This window comes from Leuciscus leuciscus (assembly GCF_965113295.1).
Source record: "Leuciscus leuciscus genome assembly, chromosome: 18".
NCBI lineage: Eukaryota > Metazoa > Chordata > Actinopteri > Cypriniformes > Leuciscidae > Leuciscus > Leuciscus leuciscus.
In genome coordinates, this window is record NC_138742.1 from 24,266,648 (window position 1) to 24,287,235 (window position 20,588).

The 20,588-nt window shown below is 40.2% G+C and overlaps 1 protein-coding gene and 2 long non-coding RNA genes across 3 annotated transcripts; 2 read left to right on the forward strand and 1 right to left on the reverse strand.

The window, feature by feature from the left end:
• The first annotated feature begins 1,190 nt into the window (after positions 1-1,190).
• On the forward strand, positions 1,191-8,247 carry LOC309480064. Its single transcript, XR_014199525.1, has 2 exons — positions 1,191-1,326; positions 7,039-8,247. It is a non-coding gene; the product is annotated as an uncharacterized lncRNA (long non-coding RNA).
• Positions 8,248-12,937: 4,690 nt separating this feature from the next.
• LOC309480716 lies at positions 12,938-16,102 on the forward strand. Its single transcript, XR_014199750.1, has 2 exons — positions 12,938-13,749; positions 15,701-16,102. It is a non-coding gene; the product is annotated as an uncharacterized lncRNA (long non-coding RNA).
• A 518-nt stretch (positions 16,103-16,620) lies between these two features.
• On the reverse strand, positions 16,621-20,147 carry LOC309480670 (uncharacterized protein). The gene is made up of 4 exons (XM_082145305.1): positions 19,858-20,147; positions 18,359-18,490; positions 17,944-18,081; positions 16,621-16,899 (listed from the first exon to the last, which is right to left on the reverse strand). The coding sequence occupies exons 1-4, from the start codon at positions 19,946-19,948 to the stop codon at positions 16,766-16,768; spliced, it is 495 nt and encodes a 164-aa protein (XP_082001431.1). The 5' UTR covers positions 19,949-20,147; the 3' UTR covers positions 16,621-16,765.
• Between the last annotated feature and the right edge of the window lie 441 nt (positions 20,148-20,588).

Consider the following 20,588-nt stretch of genomic DNA (forward strand, 5'->3'; position numbering starts at 1 on the left):
CAAGATTTTACAAAATGATTTGGCTCAGTTATTAAAACTTTAATTTAAACTAACTTTTAACTTTTTTGATTAATAATATAGGATTTGTGTTGTGATATTTTATCTATCAGCCTGAGAGTTTGACTGACTAAGCCAGGGAAGAGCAGAAGCAGGAGACAAAGTGATAATAAAAAGAACAGAGTTTATTGAATAATCTTAGTTGTGTATGTTTCAATGCTTTGTCAATGCTCAGACTTCGTCTAGATGTTACACCACTCAATGCTCTATCTTCATCTGAGTACAATTCCAACAAGTGTTATTATACAAAGGGAAAACAATGGAAAATTAGTGCTTCACAACATCGTCGTGACTTTAAAAACCTTGAAATGGAGACATTCTCTTATCTCTAACTCATGAAGAAAAACATCCCTTCAAACCACACAATCATAAGACAACAAGAGCAAGGACACAATTAAAATAATATAAAAACAAGTGACGAATGAATAAAATAATTATGATTATGAATAATAAAATGATTGATAAAATATGTAAAGTAATATGAATAAATAAATTCTGTTAATCAAATAAGAATAATATGAATAAATAATAAATCAAATGACAGCTACATACTGTAAATGACTAATGATTTACTTTGCTTGAATTATTAGTGAATTACCATCAACCCATAGACCTCCGGATTAACAAGATAAACCAAATAACACCTATATTTCCACCCCTTAGAAAGGAATAGATACACTTTGTTACCACAAACAAAGTGTGTGCCATTAGAACAACAAGTGTTTCAATTTCTCATTGTTAGAACAGCTTTGTCACATCTGGAAAATTCACACATCTGGCTTAGAATTGCTTACTACATTCTTCCCTTCAATGCACTAGGAATAATTCCCTTCAGATTTCACATTAAGGTCAAACTGATAGCTAAAATCAGTACTGTTGTATGCAGTCAAAGGCCATGAACTATAATGTAAATGAGAAGTTCTGTAATGGCATTGTCATGGACCAGAAGAATGCAGACAAAGGTCAAATCTGAATGGAGTTTATTGAAGGACACACGGGAAGTAGCAGGTGAGTCTCTGGACTGCAGAAAGTGATGGTGATACTGGCATGTGAATGATGAGTCTTATCTGTTGCAGGTAGAGATGAGAAGTGGCTGGTGGACGGGATGGGACGGGATGATGAGTGTGTGCAGGTGGGAGCCAGGAAGGATCATGGGAAATGTAGTGCAGTGATGACAGGACTGGTGACTGAGGATTGTGACAGACATACACTGCTTGTGTACAGCAGTTTGTTGTCCCAGGAATAATAAACAACCTTAAAGACACATCTGTAAGGATTTAATATTGTCAGTGGTTTAAAACTGTACATTTGGCACCAATGTTTTTTGTTGTTTTTTACCCTTTTCCCTTTAAAACTTTTGCCATTTCTTGTCTCAACATTAAATCGACGTTTAATGTTAAGAAACGTCAACATAGGGCATAAGGTTTAAATAGAATACCCTAAAGAAGTTGTCTGGCAGGTTTATCATTTTGATATTGTCAGATTATGTGCAGCATTCAGATTGCACAAATCATTCAATGCATTTCCAAAAAGCATTGTTAGCCAACTATGGTCACAAATTCCTTCTTTATCACCATAGTTCAGCATAGTAGTCTGTGTTTGCCAGACCATAGCTCCAACGAAAACAGCATCGCAAAGTTGTGTGGTTGGAATTACAGCTCTCCACCTGTGGTTAGAAGCATTATTTTTGTATGACATGTGGACTTAAATAAATCCTTATCTTGAGCAAAATAAGCAAGCTGATGTTCAATACAATCTATATCTTTAATTTCGAATATAAATTTCATTCATGTCTTTTAGTTTGTCAAGAAATTTAAATGGTCTGTTTTGAAGGGAGCACATGTGTGTACGTGCTCTAGTATAAGAAGAAGCCTATGATTGAAAAAAAATGAGAAAAATGAGAATGAATCCTTAGAAGCCATGTCCATAACTGATCATATGGCATTAGGCTAATTCAAACTCAAACGAATTAATTAAAAGAAGTTATACTCAACTTTCGGCGTGACATCATAAACTAACGTGGTTGAACTACAAATTTGCGACAGTACGGTTTCGGGAAATAGTCGTAACTATAGCTAATTGATTTCTTCTAACTATTGTAGTTAAGCAGCGAGTTACGTTGTTGTATGGGAAACGCAGCCTAGATTGTTGAAGGGCGGCTGTCCATCACCAAATCAGTTACTGTGCTGTTAATTCTGCCCATACTTGTCCAACTATAGGATACAAATCATATAGTGGTAATACATGATTTAGATGATTGAGGGAAATATTAACACACCCAGCATTTGGATATATTGAGCACCTTGGCATTATGACTAATGAGCTAAAACAATGGCGAATTAACATCACCACTGTGAAGTTCCATCCATGGAGTAACTCACAGTTAAGGCCCGTACACACCGGGACGAATATCGGCGCGCGTTATTCGCCAGCGTTTTTCAACGCGTTTTTTGTGTTCACACCCAAGCGATTTTCGCTGACGATGAGCCGAATGAACATGCAAATTCATTCCCTGACATTAGATGGCGCTTAATGTAAAACAGAAATACAATACCACTCCATAACAGTATATACTCTGCCACTCCATAACAGTTCTCTTTTAACAAGATTTTTGTAGTCGCTGTCGCGTTTGTCATATAGTTCTTTATTCCGACACCAACAAGACCAGCAGCTCTACATCTTGCCTTGCATCTTCCTCGTCATTTCTTCCCGGCAGTGTCTGTCTATGGGCAGTGTAGACGCTACTTGGCGTAAATCTTCTTCGCTGTTACGTATGTGTGCTCGGCAAGACCGTATTGTGTTTGAGCGCCCCCAAGTTGTGTTTTACTGTAACTTCAGAAGCTCCAGACACGTGAGCAAAAGCGCCAATCTCATTGGTCGGATAGTTTTTGACGCGGCGCGTCAAACCAAAAAAACGAACCCGAGGCGTTTAAAAAAAATTACGCTTTTACGCGTGGCGTTTTTCGCATCGGTGTGCACACTCACATTGGCGCCCTTTGTTTAGTCACGAGGCGTTAAACGTCGGCGAATATCGCGCGCGAAATTCGTCCCGGTGTGTACGGGCCTACAGTTATCAGTCAGTAAGGAACCAACACAGTAAAGAAAAGCATCATGTTAGCTGGTTTCACCATTCAGTGTGATAGTTATCCAACATTATTCATATGGCTTTAATCTAGATTCAGGCTTAAACCCTGTATGGCAGCTAGAATGCGATTTGAACTTCAGTACCCCTGTAAGTATGTGGATCGAAAGCAAAAAAACAAATATTGAGTGCACATAGTTAGAGTCCAACTTAGTTGATCTTCAGGATGGTGCACCCATGAATCATCATAAAAGGATGTAAAGCCCATTGCTTATTGCTCTGTCATGTGACAAAATGTTCAGTGTCTCTAATTGTGACCTTAAAGGCCAGAATATCTCTGTTCATTCAATTCAATTAACATTTATTTTATAGTGCTTTTCATTATCGTTTCAAAGCAGCTTTACAGAAAATGCATGCATCTACATTACAATTTAGAGCGATCTGTTATCAGAGGTGACTGTGTCCAAGTGCAAATCACAAAGTTAGCTAACAATGTATTAATTTGAGCTCATTTAAGTCATTATTACAAGTTGTGAACATAATGATTACAAGTGATAGAAATTTAGCATTAGTCCTAGTTTCAGAGTTTGCATCATCTGTATCCCTTGCAGGAGTTGAAGTCATATTTTCACAGAGAGATGAAATGTCTCTGTCACATGTCACATCTTGTTAATTAAATATCTCAGTGGTTTGTTCTTAAAATGTCTCCGTAGAAGAAGTCTGTTCTTGAAATGAAGAAGAAACAAGAAGTCTGTTCTTGAAATGTCTCAGGTCTCAGTAGTCTGTTCCTCCAGAGGAACCATTTTGAAGTTGAAGATTTTGAAGTTTGCATCTCTGACTGAAGTAATGCTATTCTGATTGCCAGTGTTGTTTCCACAGTGTCCTCGGACCTCGATAGGGCTCTCTCAGCAAACTTCTTGAAGGCCACTGACATCGATCTGCGAAAACATAAAAAGAGAACAGTCTGCTCTTTTTGAAAAAAACAAACAAACAATTGTTTAAACTTTGTTGGAATTATTTTGTCTCCATCTAGAGATAAACAAAGACCACAGAGACCTTTTAGCTGGCGACTAAACTGTAGGCTAAACATCTTAGTCCCCACCTGCCAAATCTTCATCATGAGGTTGGCCCTCAAGACTCAAGTCACTAAAAGACAAGGTTCTTCCCAATGTCTCCATCCACAGCATTTCGCCGGTCTCATTTAAAATTTGGACGTACAAACTAATTTATAATGACTAATGTCCATCTAGTCTTGCCTAACCATTTAACAGCTGAAGGGGTGACTAATAAAACTACATAGGAACCATTTCATCATGGTTCTAAACTTGAATGCTGCAATTTGAATCACAATACTATCTTCCCCCTCTAGAGGTAGTTTCCATGCATCCTGAACTTGATTTTGTGCCTTTTGTATTGCTTCAGTCAAAACCATACAATACATCAAAAGAGAATCTGTCATTAAATTCATCTGCCTCAGCAAAATCTGGAGAGCATGGCAATGACACTTTTCAAGCTGTTTTAATCTCGAAATGTCTCAGCCCAGTTTCTTTGTAAGAAACGGATACTTTGCAGATGCTTTGCTGTTATTCCATATTTTGCCAATCTTGTTTTCAGAGTGCAATTAACTCTTTCCCACATTAAGAGCTTATCAACTATGACTAAAACATGCTGATAACCCTTGCATTTTGGAAAGAGTCATAAAATGTCATTGCAATTCTAAAAACCGTCCTGAGGGTGCAGGGTTTTTCCCAACTAAATGGAATCGGATGCCATATTAAGTTTTGACATCATGCATCCGTTAACTTCTTCCACAATCCTCTAAAAACCCTTCGCCCATATTATTTAAACATGAACACATTTAAAAACGCCTAATTGTCCGACACACACTGTATATCTATGTGACTAAGGAAGCAAGGTTTGGAGTGTATTATCCATCTGATAATTTAGATAAATCCAAATCCACAGATTTTGCACTTTGGGTTTATCTGAGAGCTGTGAGTGAGGTGATTCAACGTGCAAATGACATGCCTGAGCAGTGAAGATTTCTGCCGTTCATGCGATGGCAACTGCTGCTGCTGCCTGGTCAGCCAGGGTTCTTCCTTCAGTCTTAAAGGACAAGTTCGGTATTTTACACTTAAAGCCCTGTTTACAGATCGTATCTGATGAAATACAACGGTTAAGATTAAAATTTGGACACATGCTGCTGTCCCGAGAATTTTAGGTTTATTTCGCTTCCCCCACCCCCACAATGGTTGTCTATATGCACTGGAAGATTCCGTCCTAAAAACACATTAAACTTTCGTTTACAAAGACGTGAAACTCACCGAGTGGTCAGGGGTGTTCACTGATATGTGCACTCAAAAATCGCTGAAAAAGATGCATTCCAACAGGTTTTATCGTGGTTTTTGTCCAACTCCATTGACTTAATAGGACGTGCTGTGAGACCGCAGCACCTTTACGGTATTACTCCGCCGCTTCTTCTTCTGCTTCTTCTGTGTATTCAATGAAATGCCCGTGGTTTGCTTGCAATTGGCAAAGGTGCATTATCACCACCAACTGGGCTGGAGTGTCTATTATTCAAGCTCTCAACGGAAGAATCACGGGTGTGACGCGTTTGGCAAAATAGGTCACAAAAGTGAAATAAACCTAAAATTCTCAGGACAGGAGCATGTGTCCAAATTTTAATCTTAACCGTTCTATTTCATCAGATACGATCTGTAAACAGGGCTTTAAGTGTAAAATACCGAACTTGTCCTTTAAGGCCCGTACACACCGGGACGAATTTCGCGCGCGATATTCGCCGACGTTTAACGCCTCGTGACTAAACAAAGGGCGCCAATGTGAGTGTGCACACCGACGCGAAAAACGGCACGTGTAAAAGCGTAATTTTTTTTTAACGGGTTCGTTTTTTTGGTTTGACGCGCTGCGTCAAAAACTATCCGACCAATGAGATTGGCGCTTTTGCTCACGTGTCTGGAGCTTCTGAAGTTACAGTAAAACACAACTTGGGGGCGCTCAAACACAAAACGGTCTTGCCGAGCACACATACGTAACAGCGAAGAAGATATACGCCAAGTAGCGTCTACACTGCCGGGAAGAAATAAGATGAGGAAGATGCAAGGCAAGATGAATGTAGAGCTGCTGGTCTCGTTGGTGTCGGACTATAGCTGCACAACTATATGACAAACTATATGACAAACTATATGACAAACGCGACAACGACTACAAAAATCTTGATAAAAGAGAACTGCTATGGAGTGGTAATGCAGAGTATATACTGTTATGGAGTGGTATTGTATTTCTGTTTTACATTAAGCGCCATCTAATGTCAGGGAATGAATTTGCATGTTCACTCGGCTCATCGTCAGCGAAAATCGATTGGGTGTGAACACAAAAAACGCGTTGAAAAACGCTGGCGAAAAACGCGCGCCGATATTCGCCCCGGTGTGTACGGGCCTTTACCTGTATTTGTGTGAAAACCTCTCTGCTGCCAACCTGCTCCTAAGTCATGCACAACACAAAGGCTCAGCTGAACAGGCCAATAAGAGACTATTATCTACCATTATTAATTCTAATTATACTAATGTCTAATTAAAACGTCTAAAAAATTTATAAAATGATCAGAGATCAGGTAAAACCATGGGTAAAACCCACAGACACTAGTTCATTGGTTCTTAGTGACTCAGAGATCACGCCCCCAGCAGTGAACCATTGAAATTTCGAAGTGTTTCGAAGCCTCATTTATTGAAATCATGTGACTCTGGCAGTTTGATACACGCTCCGAACCATTGATTCGGAACAAAAGATTCGTAAAGGTTTTGAAGCTTCAAGAAGCAGTGTTTTGAAATTGCCATCACTAGTTTTAACCCACTGTTTGATTATCTTTGTTTTGTTTTCAGTAAATACTGCTGCAACTGGATACTCACCTCTCTTCGTCCCTGCCTGCATGTAACGGAACAACCGACCACAATGAATCCAGCAGCGAGGATCATGCGTCTCCGTCAAAGAAAACATCCTATCGAGGAGTACGTGAGAGACTTTATTGAACTAACCCATTTGACTTTAATGGAGGAAATCTCCATTATGATTTTTTTTCAGCTGGCCTATCTGAGCCGTTTAGCGTGCTCATGCTCATGCCACAGTGGTGGCCCTAAACCCTCCGCCTCTCCTGACATGACCATGGAGGTCGTCCCTGAGTTTCCTGTTAGCCTTGACACGACCACGGAGTTCGCCTATGAACTCCCTGTCTCATGGACAGCACAGGATTTCAGACAGGCTGGTGTAACACCGTCTGGGCCTGGTGCTTTCCTTGTCTTCTATTTCCGGAAGACCCGACACATCTTCTTCACAGACCTGAAGTGCAAGAGGGAGGAGAGGGGGGTTGCTGGAGGTGTTGATGGGTGTAGAGAAGGTCAGAACGGGTGTGGGGTGTGAGACAGGGTTTTTCAATAAAACTCATTCAAATCGTCGGCCAGTTGTTGATTCTCCACAGTGCTGGGGTTTAGTGTCTTGTAGTTAGTAATGTTGTTACATCTGTACACCACCTTTCGTTGATGTAGAAGCATGTCCCACCGCCACGCAATTTCCCTGCTGATTCTGCGTTGCGATCCGCTCTGAACAGCTGGAAGGCCGGCAGATCCAGCATACTTTTTTTAAAGGACTGGATAAGGAGAGTACATGTTTTTTGTTTTTTTAAGAAAAGGGAAAGACCTGTTAATGTTTCATGTGCAGTTATGTTTGACATTTAAAAGAGTTTCTGTTATGTTGAAGTATTGCCTACCCCAGAGAAAAAAATAATTGCTCAGTGGTTGCTTTTTCTAAGCTAAAACATATCTTATTGCATTGTCTTGCTGCAATCTCTTTCAAGACTCTATTATAGGAATATTGTATTGCTCAGAGGTTGCTCTTTTTATGCTCTACACAAAATTTCCTAATTTTACCCAGGTTCATGCTCTCATTCAGAAAACACAAGTACACAATATAATTACCTCAAGTGTCACACTGTGAACTCAAATAGCACACATGTGTAAACATTAAGTAGCAAAACTGATGAAACACTATAATCAGAATATCAGGATTATACACAGGTGATTGTGTGCATTGGAAAATGAATCCTAGAGGTGGGAGACAAAGAGGAAGAGGATGGGAAATGAAAGGAAATGAAATGTTCCTGATGAAATACAAAGTTGGACACTATAGTTGACCATGTTCTTGTGCGTGACTGACCATGAGGAAAGTTGGCCTGCAGGCTCATCTACAGGGTTTTAAATTACTTGCACATACAGTATAATTACAGTACACAGTTGCAGTACATTAGATGAGATAACTTTCATAATACAGTAAATACTGTAGCACATGTTGTACACCCTCAAACTCATAAATGTCAAACTGATTTGTAGCCAAGTACTATTTGGATGTGGTATTTTTGCAGAACTGCGAGACGACTGCCAGGGGAGGGAGAGAAAGTCTTATCAGAAGACTAAGAAACTGTTATAGGCTACTGTTGTATGGCAAATATGGACACCAATACTGTAATGTAATTTGGCCGAGGATGCTGAATTTATTTATTTAATACTGTACTATAATTGACAGTATACTGTATTGTATTGCATACCAAGCTCATATTTAATTCTTTGGTATTTGAAATTTTCTTTTGTAGTGCTTTTCATAGCTCAGAAGTAATAAAAAAAAAAGCTTTTCGCAAAGCTTACTGTTTAGTTTCTGTGTATCTGCACCCCTCTATTTATGTTGTATACTGTTATAGACATTGAGCTGTAAAATGATTCCTGATTGCCAAAAGAAGGTTTTCGTAACAGTGTTATGAATTGATCTCACTGATGTTCTTTACGCAGTCTATGTATTTGTTGTGTTTTGTGTGTCATCTGAGGCCAAAGTTTGATTCTGATAAAAGAGAATATGTTTTTGACTGAAATATTTGAATTGGAAGTGGAAGTTTGAGGTTTGAACAAGCTGGTGTGTAGTTTTGAGATTGTGTTTATAGTTGAGAGAAAATGGTGAAAAGTTACATGAATTGTGTGTTAGCAATCGAGAAAAACTGTAAATCATTGTGCAACAAAAAACTTCAAATATTACAATGCATGTATTGTGTTTTACTGAAATGGTGTGGATGAATGAGATTGAAGCTACCCAGAGGGAAGAAAAAAAAGTGGTCTTTCACATCACATTTTCTGCTTGACATAAATAAGGTTACATTAACATCAAATGGAGACTTTAGCTTGAGTCTCCTGCTTCTGAGACAAAAAATAAAAAAAATAAAAAATCTTAACATTCCCACAATGGTCTCCTTTAAAGTTTCAGAAGACATCTTAACAACGTCACACACTATGCTCAATTTTTTCTCCTTATAGGCTTAGCTACATTTGACTCTTTTAAAGTTTAAAAGAGAAGTCAACAACTTTACATATTGTGCACCAAGTTATGCACTTGAAAGGCACTAAAGTAACAAACAGTCCATAAATTCAGAGTTTAAGCCTATATTAAGAATTAAGTTATGCAGAGAATAGAGCTGTACAGTTTATGTACATAGGGCACATGCAAAATCCTGTGTATACCGCCCTCTTGTGGTGACACCAGTGTTGATGAAGTAACCGGCCGGGGCTGTGTGCTGGCTGGGGACAGCTGATGGTTTGACAGGGAGATTTTGATCATCTCTGCTGTTCTCGAAATAGCACCATGGGAGAGGACTGAACGGACACGTGTTGGAACAGTCAATGTGTTAGTCTATTGACCTGGGCTGTGTTATGTCTGTTTATTGTTTGTATAAGTTATATAGTAGGCCTATATGTTGTATGTTGTTGTTATAAGTGTGAGTGGTATATGTATCAAATTGTGCATTGTAGGTTGTGTAGATGTTGTTATAAGATAAATGTCTGCATTTTTGTGTCTGTGTTACTGTTGAAAGTAGCAGTGTGTGTAATGCTGTGTGAGTGGTGTGCATGTGTCTGTGTGTCTATGATAGCAGTAAGTGTGTGTGACAGAGAGAAAGAAAGGTGCTTGCAAGCAAGAGTGAGTGAATGTGTGAATGGGAGCCTCTTCTCTGCATTGCTCCTAACTGAGATTTTATGGACTTTGAGAGAGAATGTTTTGCCAGATGGAGATTTGAAGGGGAGAAGAGAGAAAAGTCATTAATAGAAGCAAAAAAGAAAACAAACTAATTGTGAATGATCATATGAACCCTGTTCAGTGAAAAGAACTTGTCAAAGTTGCGTCAAAGTTGAGATCTGTTCAACTTTATGCAAATGAAGAGCGACTTCTGGGAGCAACAACCAATAGGAGTGAAGTCATAAGTGCGGCCCAGACCCTGCAGCTTTCAAGGAGCAGCACAGTGTGACCGACCTCGCTCTGTGCACTACTAAGACAATGGCCCAGGTGATCAGCCGTATGATGGCCTGTTTAGTGGTGCTCAAAGCGCCACCTATGGTTAAACTTGGAGATCAAGGACGCTGACAAGGCAGCCCTCCTTGATTCCCGTTTCTCCCTCAGGCCTATTCGTTTCTGCACGGCTTTACTGAGCATTTCATGGTGGCCTGGCAGGCGTCACAAGCGTTGCAGGGGTGCGACACTTCCTACAGAAGCAGGCAAGTTCAGTGCTTCTGCCCAGCTCAGCGCATCCCATTTTGAGCAGCCCAAGCAGTCATTAATATTTTGGGCAAAAGGAGGAGGGGCTACGTCATCGCCAAGGCTGGACCACCCACAAATCGACCATGTGTTCACCTCCCAATTCTCTTTTCAGTTCCGGGCGATGGAGGTGCTGTTTTAGTTGTCGGTACTGGGTCCACCCCACCAGTGGTATGCGCGCCCAGACCCCCCTCCGCTGTTAAAGCGAGTCAAATTAAAAACAAACACCTTCACAAATCCTGCTGCAAGCGTCAGCTCCCCGCCACAGTTGAAATGAAAACCCCCTCTTGCTGAAAATAAAGAGGCGTTAGTCGCTCCAATTTGCTTGCAGACCCCCGATTCAGGGGTGTGACTCACACTTCGGTCTCTGATGCCAAAGCTCATGTTCTCCTAGCCAAAGTACAGGTTCTGCTAGCAAAGGGCGTGCAGGAAAAGTCCCCACAGCGAGTCAGGCCTTTACAGCCGCTACTTTCTCATCCCCAAGAAGGATGGCGGACTCAGGACCATACTCGTCTTGAGATGTCTGAACCGCGCTCTGATAAGATGGCCGTTCAGAATGTTAACTTTGAAACAAATCCTCCTAATGATCTGCCCAGGGGACTGGGATTGGGCCCTACCATTCGGACTGTCCCTAGCCCCATGCAGATTTCTGCTCCATGCAGATCTCAGGGGTTCATGATCAACTTGAGCAAGAGCTTGCTGCTCCCCAGCCAACGCATCACATTCCTGGGGGTGGCATTTGATTGGTCCCAAATGCGGGCCTGGATTTCGCCAGAACGCTCCCTTAAAATTCTGAAGTTAGCAACGCCATTCAGATTAGGAAGCAACCCCCTCCCCTTGAAAATGTTTCAGAAGCTACTGGGCATCATGGCAGCAGCCTCCTCAGTAGTTCCCTTGGGCCTGTTACACATGTGGCCACTACAACGCTGGTTGAAGGTCCACGTCATTATTCTCAGGGTGACCTACGACCTACGGTGACCTTCCAGGGTCCCCTGGAAATTGCCCCATCTGTATCAGATGGGAGTGGAATTGGGCTTGGTTTCCAGAAGGCCCCCTCCTCCTGTGGGGACAGGACAATCTCCTCTCAGTAGTGTGCTCAGTGATACATGTGCCGGGCCCATGAACATAGGAGACGATATTCTGCCCCAGGACGGACCACCTCCAGGAGAGTGGAGACTCCACACCCAGACTGTCTGTATGATTTGGAGCATTTTTGACTAGGCAGAACTGGATCTCTTTGCATCGAAAGAGAACAACCACTGCCCGATATTCTGCAAATTTGGATTTGGAATTGGTGACCTGCAAGATCTGTCATTGGACACTTCCTGCCTCGAGTTAGGGCCCAGCGACAGCAAAGTTGTCCTTAAACCCAGACGAGGCTATGTGCCTAAGGTGCTTTTCACAGCCTTTAGGCCACAGGTCATTTTGCTCTCTGCTCTCCCCTCTACCAAAGATGAGCAGATGCCACACCCACTTTGCCCAGTTCGAGCCCTTAGGGTGTACATTGAGCACTCTAGCCAATTCAGGCAAACAGGGCAGCTGTTTGTATGCTATGGAGGCCGCTCTAAAGGGCTGCCAGTTACGAACAAGAGGCTGTCCCACTGGATAGTTGATGCGATAGTGCCTTGCCGTCCACCTTTGCCAGGTTTTATAACCTAGACATCCCTGCCCTTCAGGCATGGATTTTTTCTGCCTAGTCTGCCACCCTTTTTGGACATGCTAAGTCCCTGACTCTAGTAGCCTGCCTTGGGCCCTTGTCCTTAAGTGCCCCCAGGCTACGGCCTTGCAGGATGGCTTCCGTTCTGCGCTAGTAGCACAGCGTTTTGCAGTACGTACTCCATAGCGTCAAGAGAAAAACTCTGATGTAATGCGAGTGAACCATATCGAAAGGGAAAGTTCCGGTTACTAACATAACCTTGGTTCCCTGAGGTAACGGTAACAAGCATTGCGTACTTTGTCGTGCTGCTGCACGTGTGCATGAGTCGATGCTACTGCTACTCAGTCGAAAAATTGAAGATGTTCAAAATGTTCATATTTTGTTTAAATATAATTTTATTTTTATTTAGTACCTTTCGGAAGCAACAGAAGATACTTACATGTTTCCCGGAAGACAAATTAAGTACAATTTACCTTGATCTTCAAATTCAAAAAGATTTTACCCCCGGCTCTTAATGCATCGTGTTTCATTGTGGAGCATTTAGTCTGTAAGTATAAACTGGCCTTGGTGTTAATAGTAAATAAGTGTACCTTATTTGTTTTGGTTCTTTATGATGTTTCACCTCTGACTTCCAGTGTCCCAGTTAAAGAAGAATCAAGCTACTTTGTGCGAGTGTACTCTGAACCCCTGCTGGTAAATCTACCCACGTCTGACTTCAGCATGCCCTACAACGTCATCTGCCTCACCTGCACGGTGGTCACGGTTCCTTTTACAACTTGCTGACCCGCACGTTCCTGGATGAACCGAGTCCTACGCTGGCCAAACAGTTGGCCAACCTTGTTCACCGTATAAGGGGAGTGCAACTGCTGACCTAACTGCCAAGAGCAGGTCTGATGCCTGAAATGTCCATATTAGGCAGCTGAGAGAATAATGACTCTAAAACGGCATCTGCTGGAGTTTAAAGATTCTTTTTAGCCCTGGAAGGACTTGATGCCAAGTGACTGTTCTGAACTTTTGTTGAACAAATGAGCTTCCAAGACAGATGGATTAGCCACTTTTTTTTATTATTATTGTTTTGTCGAGACACATAAGCAAAGACATTTTTTTGCAGTGTTTTTTCTTTGAAAACCATTGCTTGCTGTCATGTGAACTTTTTTCAAAGGAACTGCGTGGTTCAGGCATCTGGGAGAAATATACATGGAAGAGCTTGAATTTTGTCATCTCAGTTTACACCACCCCTTTGAGAGCGTGACCAAGTTTCACAGAAACACAGACACAACAACCCAGCTGCTGAAAATGGATGTCTAAGAATGTGGCAAGTATTGTCCACTCTCTGTAAATCACTGATATTCAAATATGTGTTGTTTTGAAGTGACTGAAGACTTGCCTTTATTTTCATACATTTGCCTGTGGGCTGACCCCATAATGACCTCCAGACTAGGTGTTATTCAATTCAAATCCTGAAGCAGCTCTTTAACACTTGTTAACTTTCCTATAATAAACTGACAGGAAACCCATAACGTGTTGAGAACGATTTGCAGCATTTTTTTGTTGTTGTTGAGTATGCTTCGAGGGGATTTTGAGGAAGAATGTAATGTTTTTTATTCCACTCATCTGTGCCATTCTGTTTGAATTAATGTGAAAGAGCCTCTGCATTGGCTGACTGTAAATCCTTCTGTTCTCTTTTATATGACATGGTAGTTTGTATATATACAGTACTGTGCAAAAGTCTTAGGCAGGTTTTTTTTTGCCTGGCACTGCAGATGCAAGTGTGTGAAACTGCTGTAAACATGATACAATCCCAGCCAATCAGAAGAGATTGATGTTCAATCTATGGTTATGAATGGGATTTTGGACAAGTGGGATTTGTAGATGCCAGGGCTACTCTCTCTCTCTCTCTCTCTCTCTCTCTCTCTCTCTCTCTCTCTCTCTCTCTCTCTCTCTCTCTCTCTCTCTCTCTCTCTCTCTCTCTCTATATATATATATATATATATGTCAAAACTGCATTGGCTCCCTATTAAACATCGCATACATTTAAAAATCTTGCTAATTACTTACAAAGCACTAAATGGTTTAGCTCCTCAGTACTTGAGTGACCTCTTAACGCATTATAGTCCTTCACGTCTATTGCAATCTCAAAATTCTGGCTAGCTGATAATACCTAGAATATCAAAATCAACTGCAGGCGGTAGTTCCTTTTCCCCTTTAACACCCAAACTCTGGAATAGTCTCCCTAGCCTTGTTCGGGAAGCAGACACACTCTGTCAGTTTAAATCTAGACTAAAAACCTCTTTAACCTGGTAGTCACATGACACATTATCAATTTATATTATTCAAATCAGTTAAATATAATAATAATAATAAACTTTATTTTATATAGCGCCCTTAAAAGTTGCATCTCAAAGCGCATTACAAAGACATACAGAAAAGATACATTGAGATAAAAAAAATAATAATAATTAAAAAAAAATTGAATCATACAATCAAAATCAATTTAAAAGAAATGGAGAAAAAAAAGAAAAGAAAAATCACATATATGCTAGCCGGAAGAAATATGTTTTAAGAGAAGATTTAAAAACACTAAAGGAATCAGCATGTCTAATCTCAGTGGGGAGAGAATTCCAAAATTTTGGAGCCAAAGAAGAAAAAGCCCGGTCACCCATAGAGCGTAAATGCGTTGCAGGAATAGTTAAAAAGCCAGAATCAGAAGAGTGGAGATTACGCCTTGGGGTGTAGACAGTTAAAAGTTCAGACAGGTATTCTGGCGATAAATCATGCAGGGCCTTGTAGGTAAGCATGAGAATTTTAAAATCTATGCAAAACCTGACAGGACGCCAGTGCAATGACTCCAAGATTGGAGTGATGTGCTCACTTGTCCTGGACCTTGTCAGGATTCTGGCAGCTGAGTTTTGAACATACTGCAATTTATTTAGAGTTGATTTAGAGACCTCAGTGAGCAGAGCATTACAATAGTCGATGCGAGAAAAAACAAACGTGCTGATCAGTTTTTCCGCCACGGAGAAAGATAACATGAGGCGCAGTCGTGCAATGTTTCTGAGGTGAATTTTTTTTACTTAAACCGTGTTCTGGACATGAGGATCAAATGTTACGTTTGAATCAAAAATCTACAGTATATGATTGTTAGGGTGCATAAATTAGGTCAACCGTAACCGGGAATACTTCTCATAACACCCGATGTACTAGTTACATCGTAAAAAGAATGGCATACGCTAATTTTAGTCTGTCTGTCTCATTCTTATCCCGAGGTTACTGATGTAGTCAGCCGGATCCAGATTGGCCAGAGGAGAACTGGCCCCCCCGACGGAGCCTGCTTTCTCCATTCTGTCACCTGATGGAGTTTGGGTTCCTTGCCACTGTTGACTCTGGCTTGCTTAGTTGGGGACACTTAATTTCAACAATATTATTGATCTGACTGTACTGCTTCTGTTGTATGAGAACTGTACTGAGCTCGGCGATGACATCATTTTTTTTTTTACAGAACTGCTTTCTAGAGAACTAATTTAATAATTGATCATCTTTACAACAGAACTGAATCCACACTGAACTGACTTAAGCTGAACAACAGCCGAAATGCATAATTTTTCTGTTATCACTGTAAATCTGCTTTGAAACAATTTGTATAGTATAAATAAAGATGACTTGACTTGGCTCAAATGTTGTCTTTCTTAAACAGGATGTAAACATTGTTTCCTTCCAGACAGAATTCAAAGTCTGTTCACATTCCTGGAAGCTGATGCAAGCTAACCTCGGTTCAGCACAAATTCCATTCATTTTTCCACTTCTTTTCTCTTTATGTGACTAAATTGCCAAAAGTACAGCGTTAACCTGCATTCTTTGATCAATTAATTTCTGGTAGCTAAGTACTTTTAGTTCAAGGCTTTTCCATCACTGTCATGTTTTGCTGACAGTGACAATTGTTTTGACACTTTTGCTGCCAAGCTCCTGGAGAGGATGGTAACAGAGGTCTCTTTCATTACAAAATGTTTTGCACGTGTTTGGGTCTCGGGGAGGGGAACTTGTACATTCCTAAGCAATGATGCCAATGAGCTGTTATGTGAGAAGAGAACATCCAAATGAACACTGGCATACCAAAAAATACCAACTCTTCAATGAAGCAATTTTCTTTGTTTTTTTCATGGCCAAAAAACTCAACACTAAAAGAAGGTTTACTAAAACTATGATGTTTTATTTGGTGGTTACAAAGAGGGAAAACATCCCCTATGAATAAAGCACTGAATTGATTTAAGTAAAATAACTCAAGTATGTATTATTATGCAAAAAATATCTCAGGACACTTTCCGGTGGTTAAATCAGCACGGTTCACTGCATGCATGACCACAGGTGGTTGGGCAGCATTTCTGTTCAGCAGGGCACTGACCATCATGGTAACAGTATTCGGCACACATTGGAGTCCCCTTCGGTACGGCACATCGACCAGGCTTCACTGCATGGATGGAGATATTGAGCTTTAGTCAGGCCATTTAGTGGCATTCAGCCTCAGATGTACAGCACAAAAAAATAGAAGCTTGTTTCTGCCACGGAATAAAAAATGTAAAAGATAATCATGACTTTTTGTCTCACAATTCTGACTTTATTTCTCACAATTGTGAGGAAAAAGTCAGAATTGTGAGAAAAAAGTCAGAATTGTGAGTTAGAAAATCCAATTCTGAGGAAAGAAAGACTTTATAACTCACAATTGCGAATTTATATCATGTAATTCTGACTTTATAACTCGCAATTGCAACTTTATATTATGCAATTCTGAGAAAAAAAGTCACAATTGCGAGATTTAAACACAATTGCAAGGGAAAAAAAGTCTGAATTGTGAGATCGCTATTACCTTTTTTATTTTTTATTCAGTGGGAGAAACAAGCTTCCACACAAAACACTCAAAACGGGCATAAATAGCTAGTTTTCTTAGTTTTACTTACAAAGTGAATTGTATTCTAAGTATTATTATTCATCTTTTGTAAAACCACCTTGTGCCTAAAACAGTGCTATAGGCCGAATTCATGTACTTTTGGCAGTTAATACTTAGTTAATAGTTAATACTTAAAAATACTTATTATTAAATAAAACAAACTAAAAGGCAATGAGAAAGCTGACCCAAACATGAATAGAATAGAATAGAATAATATGGTAACACTTTACAATCCATTTGTTAACATTATTTAACTATAATAGCTAACATGAACTGAGTGACAATGAAAAATACTTCTAAAACGTTTATTAATGTTAATTTTACCATATACTATTACATTATTAAAATCAAAAGTAGTATATGTTATTATTATTTAATGGATCTGAGCTGACATGAACTAATGTATAATGTAACAGCTGTATTTTTATTTAATAAAATTATTTATTTATAGTTAATAAAGATTAATAAATCCTGTAACAAATGTATTGGAACCTTATTGTAAAGTGTATAATATAATATAATATAATATAATATAATATAATATAATATAATATAATATAATAATACCTGTATATGGAGCAGTACATTCATGTCCACATCCATTGCTGCAGCATTTCTCATTGTTGGGACAGTCACTGTCATTGACACAGTACTCAGCACACACTCCTGCTCCAAATTTTCTGCGTGGACACACTCCTGGCTTTGCTGTTATACAGACACATGACAGAGAAACCATATCACTGAATGCTGACTGGATTTTTTTACAGATTATTGGAATACGTTTTACAAGAAAAAACGATTTCAGTCTTTCAACTTTAAAATTCCATGTTTTATTCAATGTGTTACTTGCTGTTTTCTTGTAATTATTTTTTTTACCTTTATTAGCAATTTCTGATCTAAAATTTCAAACTGTCCATTTTTTTTCCCCGTGTTCCTTTTGAAAGACCTCTACTATTATTATCCATTATTCATTTAAACTCACTGAAAGCAGGCGGCACACACACAGCCCCACAGTCAAACACACAGCATCTGTGTCCTCCAGAGCAGTCTCTATCAGAAACACATCCTCGACTGGACGGCACGACCACCAGCTTCCCTGGACAGTGATCGACAACTACAGAAAGAGCATCATTAGTTTGAAATAGTTTGTTTCAGCATCTTTAAGTCAGAGGTTTTGCAATTGTGTCTCAAGCTTTTTAACATATTTATCTGCTTCAAATCAAAGTAGTTTAGAAATGTACTGTATCCCTAAACTGTGTTAATTAATGTAATTTAAAAAAGTGTGTAACAAGAGTTGTAACCAATTGTATCAGTCAAAATAATTGTTATGCCAACCCCTTGAACACCCTTATTTCATTTTAACCATGGGGGACCATCTGAGCCGCTCAGCTTGATCGTGCCACTATGGGACCCTGGTTGGACTCTAGGATTTTATGTCATCCTGGCATTGCAACTGAGTGGATCCGCATTTACTGTGGGTGTCGTGGAGGAAGAACGCGACATTCACTCTGTACCCGCCACGTCAGAGTCTCAAACCGTCATGGCGACCACTCCAGAGTCTCCAACTGTCATGGCCGCCACGCTAGAGTCTCCAACCGTCATGGCGACCACTCCAGAGTCTCCAACCGTCATGGCGACCACTCCAGAGTCTCCAACCGTCATGGCCGCCACGCTAGAGTCTCCAACCGTCATGGCGACCACTCCAGAGTCTCCAACCGTCATGGCCGCCATGCCAGAGTCTCCAACCGCCATGGATCTTCTGCTGAGTCTGCTCTATCATGGTGGTCCTCAGTTACACAGTGGTGGTCTTCAGCCCTGGCAGCTCCGATGTGCTGGTCATCAACTCTGCCTTCTCTATGGTGGGGGTCTTCAGCCCCGGCAGCTCCGCTGCCTCTAAACTTTACACAGTTGTCCACATCTGTCGCCATGGTTACTATGGCAGTACAAGCGGAAACCAGGGATAATGCGGATATTACGGTTTTGACAGGCGACAAGTGACATGGGACGGGCACTATTTAAAATTGTGAATTTCTCTGAATTTACAAATTCTTGGAAACATTTAGGATAATGTAAGAACATAATTGAAAGAAATATATAACACTATGTACGTGGTTTTTGGATCTTTTGATACAAAATTCTTACATATTATACCTTTAATATTAAATATAAATAAAATTGTCTATACGTGTTTTTCTTGTAGGCTACAATGGGAAATACACACACACACACACACACACATTGCCTATAAATTAATAGCCTAGATAAAACATAAAAGTTAACTTTCGTACAGTAGCCTATGACAATTTACATGCATAACTTTATATTAATTATTTAAACTTAACTGATGTACAAAGTACATTTTTCACTGGACGTCTATACTATGTATGTTTGAGAATTGTAATGTGCTGAGATATGTAAGGCACTTGTTTAATGCATTTCTTCGGGCTGCGTAAGAAGTTAAAAGAACATGGATCTTCTCACCTCCTGTGAAGTTTCGTCCTGGAGCAGCTTCTGTTGAGCTCCAGCATCCAGACAGACACAATAACACAGTGCAGTACACTCGAGCTGTCATCCTTTCGACCTGCGATCACACAATGAACTCTGCTGGAAAGAATATGCGCTGACTCTGAGTGAGTTCGTGAGTCAGGAGGGGCGGAGAGATCTTACAGAGTCCGTGAGGCTTCAAGGTCCTTGCGCGAGGTACACACGGACGACGATCCTACCATCAAAACATTAGCTGACACACAAAAATAATTATGCTGGCCCTACAGTCTGTCAAATGTTATTATAAAAAAATTGCTCAAAGAAATCATACCTTTCTCAGAACGAGAAAGTATATGACCGCGCCAGTAAGCCAATCAGAAAACTTGAAGTTAGCACTCAACCAATGGCGTGAGTTTTGGGGCGGGATGATCTGAACACGTCCGCACGTTTTTAAAGACCCAAGGAGTTTTCCCCAAAGTAAACTGAACGGAAACCGCTCATTTGTGCATGGAAACAGTTTTCCTCTAAAGAATTTTGAAAGAAAGAAAGATGTTCGGCGTTTCCTCCGTGGATGGGGTACACAGAAATATTTGGCAGCAGTCATGCTTGTTGTTGGCATATGATATATATTTTATACATTGTTTTGAAACAGATTATGCTTTATCACAGTAATGTGCATCTAATGCTGTATGGTTTTGTATGACCACTAGATGGCAGATGTATAAAAA

Bases quoted from the DNA above. Each gene is read 5' to 3' on its own strand.
- LOC309480670 (XM_082145305.1), bottom strand. From the start codon at position 19,948: ATGACAGCTCGAGTGTACTGCACTGTGTTATTGTGTCTGTCTGGATGC. The intron at 18,082-18,358 runs GTGAGTTTAAAT...TCTGTATAACAG, and splicing joins GTGTGTGCCGCCTGCTTTCA to CAAAGCCAGGAGTGTGTCCA. The intron at 16,900-17,943 runs GTATTATTATAT...CCATCCATGCAG, and splicing joins ATGTACTGCTCCATATACAG to TGAAGCCTGGTCGATGTGCC.